The following is a 9,876-nucleotide window of genomic DNA, read 5'->3' on the forward strand; positions in this document are numbered from 1 at the left end:
GAATCAGTTGTGCCAGGAGGGTAGGAGGAAGGGACATGTGAAATCTGCACACACAAAAACGATATACTTATGTAATTTATGCAATATATTATGAATAATATCCATCATATATATATATTATGAATGTTTTCATCCGTAATAGACATTATGAGTGCTTAAAGTAACACAATGGAGTTTCTGGAGCCGCAAGGTAGGGGGCTACTTTCTGCTGGACTATTCAGTAACTTATTTGCTGTTTTGCTTTGTCTTGTGTTGCACTTGCTTGATGTTTGACTCTTACGCGTACCCCAGTTTGGGAACCGAGGATCTAGACAGATCCTTGTTCAAATATATATTTAATGGCGGAGGGTTTAACGCATCTATGTGCGTTTTGATCTTTCACATAATAATACTAATTTGTTTCCCTTACCATTTGAATGAATATTTTGGCTAAAGTAATGTAAGTAAACTTGGGTAGATGCAAAGTCCCTGTAGACTATCCTCAGTGTTGTTGTTGTTGTTGTTGTTGTTGTGCAGGTGTTCCGGTGGAGAGTCTGCGTCTGCGCTTCGCCCTGCTCCAGTCCCTCAATAACACGCTGGAGAGCTTCTTCCTGCCCCTGGTGGAGATGCGACAGACGCATACCTACCAGAATAGCATCGCTTCCCTGCTTTGTGAGGCCAAAGGTGAGAGACACACGCACGCACACACACACACACACACACACACACACACACACACACACACACACACACACACACACACACACACACACACACACAGTCTCACTCCTTTAGGTACATTAATACATTCACTGTAAAAGTTTACAAAATATATGTATATAGCACATTCAGTTTTGCATATTTTTGCAGAACATCAGCAAAAGTAATCATTGATAGGACTACACTTTTTATTGTAAAATAATAAGAAATAAAATAATAATTGAAGGTGAAACTTAGAAACGCACACATGCGCACATCCAGAGCGTACTGCACCGCTGGTCCCTGCTCAGGCCCTGTTCTGTCCCCTCAGGTCTGGTTTACTACGACACCAAAGTGACGGTGATGAACCGCGTGCTCAACGCCACGGTGCAGCGTACGGCCGACCACGCCGCCCCCGAGATCACGCTGGACCCCTTAGAGATGGTAGGAGGTGAGTGGGAGAGGAGAACCCGCCCGCCCGCCCTGCAGTGTCTGATCCTCTGGTTGGACTGGGATCATCTGTGCACCTGTACCAGAGGAGGAAGCCCCAGAGGAATAATACAAGAGACTGGCTAAAGATCCTTGGGGATCGAAGATTTAGGAATATCAATCTGATTTGCGTGTGTGTGTGTGTGTGTGTGTGTGTGTGTGTGTGTCCGCAGGTGAGATCCGCTCCCCAGAGAACACCTACTTCTGCCAGGCGGCGCGGCAGCTGGCGTCGGTGCCCTCGTCCCAGCTGTGCGTGAAGCTGGCCAGCGGAGGAGACCCCACCTACGCCTTCAACATCCGCTTCACCGGCGAGGAGGTCCACGGCACCAGTCAGTGGCCACACACACACACACACACACACACTGTTACTCACACACACACACTGTTACTCACACATTCACCTCTCCTTTCACATGCTGTTTTTCTCCACACACTTGTTTACCATCAAACATGCTGTTCTGTGCGTGCATGGTTCACATACCCCACACACACACACACACACACACACACACACACACACACACGTCACTGCATACACTCCCCTCCCCCCTTCCGTTGCCCCAGCTATTTTCCCCCTCTCTCCCCTTCTGGTAGTTATCTTCTTCTTATCTCCTCATCAGTGTTTTGAACGCCTTATGTTCTGTGCCTGAATGTTAAAAATGTCTGTCAGTGGCCTCCAGCTGATAAAGACCTCCTGACTATGTGTCTGAGATCCTCACAGTCACTCAACTCCTCTCTCTCTCTCTCTCCCTCTCTCCCTCTCTCTCTCTCCCTCTCTCTCTCTCTCTCTCTCTCTCTCTCTCTCTCTCTCCCTCCCTCTTAGGTGGGTCGTTCCGCCATTTCTTGTGGCAGGTCTGCAAGGAGCTGCAAAGCTCCGCCCTCTCTCTGCTCCTCCCCTGCCCCAGCGCGGCAGCCAATCGGAACAAGGTAAGCGCCACACGCCTTCCTGTCCACTGAACACGTAACACGGAAATGATCTGATGTTACATACAGTACAGCGTACAGAGGAATGTAGTCAACATGTTTTGACTATGTCTGTGTGTGTGTGTGTGTGTGTGTCATGTGTGGATTGTGTTTTTGTGTCATTATGTCTGTGTGTGTGTGTGTGTCATGTGTGGATTGTGTTTTTGTGTCACTATGATGAGTGTGTGTGTCATGTGTGGATTGTGTTTTTGTGTCACTATGTCTGTGTGTGTGTCGTGTGGATTGTGTTTTTGTGTCACTATGTCTGTGTGTGTGTGTGTCATGTGTGGATTGTGTTTTTGTGTCACTATGTCTGTGTGTGTGTGTGTGTCATGTGTGGATTGTGTTTTTGTGTCACTATGATGAGTGTGTGTGTCATGTGTGGATTGTGTTTTTGTGTCACTATGTCTGTGTGTGTGTGTGTCATGTGTGGATTGTGTTTTTGTGTCACTATGTCTGTGTGTGTGTGTGTCATGTGTGGATTGTGTTTTTGTGTCACTATGTCTGTGTGTGTGTCATGTGTGGATTGTGTTTTTGTGTCACTATGATGAGTGTGTGTGTCATGTGTGGATTGTGTTTTTGTGTCACTATGTCTGTGTGTGTGTGTGTGTGTGTGTCATGTGTGGATTGTGTTTTTGTGTCACTATGTCTGTGTGTGTGTGTGTGTGTGTCATGTGTGGATTGTGTTTTTGTGTCATTATGTCTGTGTGTGTGTGTGTGTGTCATGTGTGGATTGTGTTTTTGTGTCACTATGATGAGTGTGTGTATGTGGCAAGACCTGGGTTTATACACATGGGGGTTGTTGTTGTCACTTTGTCCACTATACACTATGTGGGTGTGTGTGTGTGTCTGCATGTTTATACAAACGTGTGTGGGTGTCTCTTTGCCCTGTCTGTGTGTGTATATGTCTGTGTGTTTGTGTGGGTGGGTGTCTCTCTTTGTCTCTAACACGTGTGTGTGTGTGTGTGTGTGTGTGTGTGTGTGTGTGTGTGTGTGTGTGTGTGTGTGTGTGTGTGTGTGTGTGTGTCTCCAGGGGAAGTTCATCCTGACGCCGTGTCCCATCAGCTATGCGGAGGAGCAGCTGCTACACCTGTTCGGCCAGCTGCTGGGCATCGCCATCCGCGCCGACGTGCCGCTGCCGCTCGACCTGCTCGGATCCTTCTGGAAAGGCCTGGTCGGCGAGCCACTCGACCCCGACACTGACCTGCACGAGGCCGACCTGCTCACCTACAACTACGTCAAGAAGTTTGAAAGCGTAAGACACACACACACACACACACTCACACAGTCACTCTATAGCTCACTCATACACACACACAGAAATCCATGGACACAGCTACTAGAACAGTAGGAAAATATTTCCTCCCTTTAGTAGAGTCTGTAGTAGAGTTGTACATAAACACATACAGGCCATATTTTGACCATACTTGACAACTGGCAACCCATCACCTTAGACTGATTCCCCTTCACGCTTGCCAATGTCCAGGCCTCAGACTGTGTGCTCTGACTGCGTCCGCCCTCTCTCTCCTTTTACCCCCCTGCCCCCCCCTGTGCCGACCCATCTGCCAGTCCCGTTCATGCTCTCCGAGCATCCCTGTAGCCCTGCCTCTCTCTAAATCACCTCATTTCAGCGTTACACCAGAGACACCATGCCCCGTCATCAGACAGAGACTTAAGAAATGTGGGAATCCAATGAAGTAACTGGAATTGATTGGAAACTCCCCCCCCCCCCCTTTCCTCCTCTGTGTCCATTGTAGTCTTCAACAGACCCCTTTCCCCTGCGTTACACTCTTACCCTGAGCCCTCTGTTGTCTGGACCCCTCTCCCGACGCCTTCCTCCTCCTGCTCCTGCTCCTGACCCTGCTCCTGACCCTGCTCCTTCATCCTTGACCTTTGCTCCCCAGCAGGTGACGGACGAGGCCGAACTGGAGACCCTGTGCGCCGAGATCTCGTCCCAGATCCACTCGTCGGGCGAGAGCCCCGACTCCCCCGGCAGGCCCTGCTGCACGTTCACCTACATCACCATGACCGGCGAGGAGGTGGAGCTGTGTCCGGGGGGACGGCACCTGGCAGTCAGGTACACACCTGGGGCCGTAGTGGGGACACGTTTGCTTAGAGGTTTCACATCGTTACATTTCATTTTTTCTTCACCGTTCATCTTTTAAAGTAATGTGTGTGTGTGTGTGTGTGTATGCAGCTGTTGGTTGCTCACCACTACAACCACTGACCTGATATGCTAATGGATTTGGAATTGGCATCTTGATTGATTGTCATTCTTACATCATTTGTGTGTGTCTGTGTGTGTGTTGTCTGTGTGTGTGTTTCTGTGTCTGTGTGTGTGTGTGTGTGATCTTTCCCCCAGCTGGGAGAATAAGGAGGTGTACGCGCGGGCGGTGCGAGCGCTGCGTCTGCAGGAGCTGCAGAACGTGGAGTGCATGACGGCGGTGCGGGCGGGGCTGGGCTCCATCATCCCCCTGCAGCTGCTCACCATGCTCAGCCCGCTGGAGATGGAGCTGCGCACCTGCGGCCTGCCCTACATCAACCTGGAGTTCCTCAAGGTGAGGCACAGGAGCTCATTCACCTCAGCAAGATCGGATACGCCCACACACACACACACACACACACACACACACACACACACAATTTATTTTGGTTTGCTGCATTACTTATGGGAATGGGAAGTGAATGCATTTGGATTAGCTTGTGGGAAGAAATTCTTCCATGACGTCTTGTGTTCCTGCTTTGAAAGCCTATTTGTGTTGGGAAACGCAATGTTTCATGGTGTTTCGTTTTTTTTATAAAATAGCATCATGCCTTTCCTTACATGATTGTACCATCTTGGAGCTCCGCTACATAATCGGTCTGCTAAGCACTCACTCAGTGAATGCATGCAGAAATCCCCTGTGACGGCGTGCCCTAGTGCCGTTATTTAGATACTGCACAAGAGTCGTGTGTAATTATGTCACCAGCGGCGTCCCGCTTGAGTCCTCCATGGCATCTGGCCTACCTCGTCACTCCTGCGTCGCCCCAGCCATCTGGGTGAGAGGAGAGTTCAGTGCCCGTACCGCGGTGCCACCTCTCTCTCGTCCCCTTTCACACATCCAGCCGTCATCAGACACCCTTATCGCTCCTATCGGACACTTGCAGCTATTTTAAACACCTTTACAACTCGATAGCCGCACAACCTTATCATGTATCGGCCATAGAAGTCTCCCAAGTATAGCTGTGAAACTGCTTCATATCTGGTTCAAGGATACAAAGGTATACAAAGCGATGTGCTCCTGAAGAGGATTAGCTATTGGGCAATGACCTGTTATCAAGTTTCATTAGTACATGCTGTGTGTGTGTGTTTATGACTTGGCTTGACTCGGTTCAAACCAGTCTTTTCCACATAGTAAACCTACCCTCTCTCCTATCTCTCCCCGAATCTTTCTTTATCACTGTCTAATTTGTTGACCGAGCCACCTCCTGTGAGTGACTTCCTGCACAACAGAATAAGTTTGATAACTGGCCCTGTTCGAAATGTCTTAAAATGCCTCCTTCCTTCCTTCCTATTAAGGGAGCAGGGACTGTTCGAAATGTCTTAAACTTTCTCTTCCGCTTTAATAAGATACCTTGAAATACGTCACATCTTTCAAGAGAGCATATGAGCTGCCTTGATGTCTCGATGGCAGCAGCTATTACCCATAACTCTCTGCGCCATTCCCTAACCAGAGACAAATTTAAAAAAAGATGGCGGATGAAATCGTCGAAGTTCCACAAAAGTATTCACCGATGTAAGTTTCTTTGCTTTTTTTGGTAATTGTTTTTAAAAGTTACCGAGAAATAAACAGTGTACTATGTAATTATGTCATGATTGATTAACAAAAATAGTCTGATTTCGTTAGCGATGTATCCGTTAGCCAGGTCGCTAACAGTAGCTGCTAGCTAGCAAATAAGCACACACAGCGTGATGACGTCACATATTGCCGTACATGTTGCCGTACATGCTATCTTAATAGACTGTTCGAAATCAACGGTTTTTGAGATACCTTCCCCCAAAAGGACCTGTCTCGTCAGACACCTGTCCAACAAGAGATCAAGGATTAAGACGGCTATCTAAGAATTCAAACACAGCAACTGTCTTTGCTGACTGAATATCAAACCCACGATTCTGGTGTTGTTAGCAACTCTCTAACCAGTTGAGTATCAGAAACCCTAAGTTGATGTATATATACACTTAGTATCCACTCAAATCCTACGTATATTTGTATGTCTTCTGTCCTCCCTCCCTTGCCAGGCCCACACCATGTACCAGGTGGGTCTGATGGAGACGGACCAGCACATCGAGTACTTCTGGACGGCGCTGGAGATGTTCACGCAGGAGGAGCTGTGCAAGTTCATCAAGTTCGCCTGCAACCAGGAGCGCATCCCCTTCACCTGCCCCTGTAAGGACGGCGGCCCGGACACCGCCCACGTGCCCCCCTACCCCATGAAGATCGCCCCGCCTGACGGCGCCACCGGTTAGTCTGTCTGTCTCACTGTCTTTCTGGCCAGTCGGCCGACCTTATGTGTGCATGTGTGTGTGCGTGTGTGTTTTCAAGAGCTTTAGGGGCTTAAGGGGCCGAAATATACTTCTACGACTCCGTTACTGCATGGTCACACAGTTGCTTCGACGGAGTCGTGAACATTTATAGTTCTCCGTCGGTAGGTGGGTGGGCAAATCAATTTTTTTTTCTTTTTAAAGATGGCGGACCAAACTCTGTAGATGGTCGTATTTGTACCTAAAAGTTGTTTGTTTGACTTTTTATGCTTAGATTTTTTTTTAAGTTACCGGGGAAATAGAAACTGTGCAATGTAAAAACCCCGTTATTGTAACTGAAAAATACGTCTGAGGGGATTTGCGAGGTGTCTGAGCCAGCTATCTAATGTTAGCATGTTACTACCCACAAGGTTAACAGCGATGAATTGACGGAGACGGATAGTTACAAAATTGGGAGGTGCACGTCAGGCCACGGAGAGGTGCTCGGAGAGGGTTTGGAACGACGGAGAGGGCTCTCCGTGTCTGCGTAAACGGACGACCATAAATTAGCCTTTAGTTGGGTTGAGTGGTTATATGTGACTTTGTGGGAGTGAATGGCAATTGAATGGGGTGGTTGAGGTGTGTGAGTGTGAGTGTGAATGTGAGTTTGTGAGCAATTCTGTTTATGTGTACATTACATTACGTTACACACCCTCACAAACACCCATTCAGCGCTATCTTGCCCCATTGCACTTCTTGTGCTCTCCCTGCAGAGTGTCCTAACAGCTGATAGCGGTGTCATCACAGCTCAAAGTGTCCTGCTGCCTCTCGTCTTGGCTGGTTGCTATCTGCTCCCCAGGGCCTCATATTGTACTTTAAAGGAGATGTCAGTGCCATTCAGATCGCGTCCGGTGTAGTAAGTTGTCTATCCTTGAGGCGGTTTATCAGCTAGTTGGTTTTATAGGGATCAAAAACCTTGAAGATCTGCTGGACTTGCTCACAGTTACCTGCGCACTCAGTGAAGAACAAGGGCTTGCATAAAAGGATGTTCATTGTTAAGAAGCTCAACTGGACAAAGTGGAGACACTAAATGTTGAGAGTCCAAGGTTTTAGTTAAAGAAGCAGTCTGCGATTCTTATCCAGTACATCAAGGAGCGCATCTTTAAGAGAATTGCTCCTCACCATCCTCTAGCTGTCCAGTGTGCGTTCGTACTCAATCCTGGTTCTGTAAATGAGAAACAAACATAGTGACTTGGACCGAGCCATTAACAATTTCAGCCAGTCAAAATGTTTCTTCAGGAGCACGGAAGGTAGGGGTGTAATTTGTGGTGTAAGTTGATATTTCAGCTCATCAACCATTTGCCAGAATGGTGGATTCTACCTTTAAGCTATGTTGAAGGTTTACGCTCTCTCTCTCTCTCTGTGTGTGTGTGTGTGTGTGTGTGTGTGTGTGTGTGTGTGTGTGTGTGTGTGTGTTCCACAGGCTCGCCAGACTCGCGCTACATCCGCGTGGAGACGTGCATGTTCATGGTGAAGCTGCCGCAGTACTCCTCCCTGGAAGTGATGCTGGAGAAGCTCCGCTACGCCATCCACTACCGCGAGGACCCCCTCAGCGGCTAGCTTCAAGCCCGCGCCCTTTTAACCCACATCCTTCCATTCTACGCTCCCTCACATCACCCCTGCACCCCCACCTCACCCTCAACCAACACCCCCCCCCCCCCCCCTCAGGCAAGACTCTATACTGCCCACCACAGGGAGACAACAGAAGTGCAACCTACTTGAGTTTTTTTTTTTTTTTTTTTTTCTCTCATTCGTTCCCTAACTCCCTCTCGCTGTCTGTACCAAAACTGGGCGTGAAACACATACATACACACACACACACACACACTCACACACACGACCAAGGCTGGCTGAATCCCCCTTTGCCTTGACACGGACTGGTCCTCTCTTTCACCGGATGAATCTCTGAGCTCAGCTTGAGGTGGTGGAGAAGGAAGGGAGGATGACGCCGCCATCCTTTACTGTATAGCTGAAGTTTATTATTATTTTTTTCTTTTCTTTTTAATCCACCTCTTTTTTCCGCCCTCTGACCTGACTTCCCTTCTCTAGCTCTCTCCCTCTGCCCTAGAGAGAGCTTTGCGTCAGGCCTTTTATTCAGTGCAATGTTGATTCTCAGCTTTAAAGCAGGAGTTGGGTGTGGGGTCTGTTGAAATGCCTATTTTGCAGCCAGTACACAGATGGGATAGATTGGGGTGAACGACTGACCGAGTGATTGAGTGTTTATGGGGGAAGAGGCTTTTGTGATGGGCCTTTTGCCATGGCTTAACCCCATAAAACCAGAGGAACTTTCTGATGCTAATCGCTGGCTTTTGCGACTATGAATACAGCATGTGGACAAAATGTATAAGACTCTGTACAGTTACTGCTTTCCGAGGTCTACCGCTTCAGGACAAAACTATCTGCCTATATTGAAAGGGTGCATATATTTTATTCGTCTATACAGAGGGTATATAAGAAATGTACAAAGAGAAGTAATAGTAATTTATTCTGTTGCTACTTGAGTTGTTGTTATGATAATTATTATTATTATTGTTTTTCATCTTTATTTTACTGGTTGCTGCAGCTGTGAAGAGATTTTGGCCCAAACCGGCCCTGCTAAGTTCGACGTAGGGTTGCCAGATAACTTGCCTCTGAACTGTCTGACGGAGGTTGCCAGGTTCAGTCCTGCTCAGGCACTTTCCCAGGGTGGGGGCTGGGGGCGGGGGGGGGGTCTCGGTTTGCAGGATCTGCCTCTGAGGGATCTCTAGATCAGTGTTGTCCTACTTCATTAGGAGAGAAGAGTTCTTCCAGAGTGCTGCTGGATGTGTGAGAACCACACCCCCCCCTCCCTCCTCCTGAAACACTTGAATGGAACGGGCCTCACGCACACTTCAGGCCGCCCGACATGGAGGAGGGTGTTGCCTTTAACTTTTTCTTTTTCTTTCTTTTTTTTTTTTTTCTTCTTGAAAACCAAAATATTTAGGTCTTTAAATTGTACTTACAGATGCATATGTTAATAGGTTTCTGTGTTGAAAATGGGGGCATTTATTTTTGCTTGCACTTTTTTTCTCACCATTTTATTTTAATATTTTTTTTTCAATTTCTGACCCAGGTAAAGAGAAATATATAACAAGGTTTTATTTTTTAATTCGATGTTCATCGTTGGAGTTTTTTTTTTTTTTTTTTTTTGAGTTCCAGATTAAACA

General features: G+C 47.6%; 1 protein-coding gene across 8 annotated transcripts in view; it reads left to right on the forward strand.

The window, feature by feature from the left end:
* The window catches only part of LOC105904310 (probable E3 ubiquitin-protein ligase HECTD4), a 64,041-nt gene extending 54,167 nt beyond the window's left edge, over nt 1-9,874 (forward strand). For 5 of the 8 annotated variants that reach the window (XM_031585582.2, XM_031585586.2, XM_031585584.2 and 2 more), the window contains exons 68-76: nt 517-663; nt 1,010-1,129; nt 1,341-1,496; nt 1,991-2,094; nt 3,164-3,385; nt 4,035-4,207; nt 4,493-4,688; nt 6,410-6,632; nt 8,115-9,874. In XM_031585582.2, the coding sequence (XP_031441442.1) occupies nt 517-663; nt 1,010-1,129; nt 1,341-1,496; nt 1,991-2,094; nt 3,164-3,385; nt 4,035-4,207; nt 4,493-4,688; nt 6,410-6,632; nt 8,115-8,251 (1,478 nt within the window). In that variant the 3' untranslated portion in view covers nt 8,252-9,874. The remainder of the gene's footprint in view (nt 1-516; nt 664-1,009; nt 1,130-1,340; nt 1,497-1,990; nt 2,095-3,163; nt 3,386-4,034; nt 4,208-4,492; nt 4,689-6,409; nt 6,633-8,114) is intronic. The other 3 variants (XM_031585583.2, XM_031585589.2, XM_031585590.2) reach the window with 1 other exon arrangement.
* Nucleotides 9,875-9,876: the final 2 nt, after the last annotated feature.

This window comes from Clupea harengus, chromosome 18 (genome assembly GCF_900700415.2).
Source record: "Clupea harengus chromosome 18, Ch_v2.0.2, whole genome shotgun sequence".
Classification (NCBI taxonomy): Eukaryota; Metazoa; Chordata; class Actinopteri; order Clupeiformes; family Clupeidae; genus Clupea; species Clupea harengus.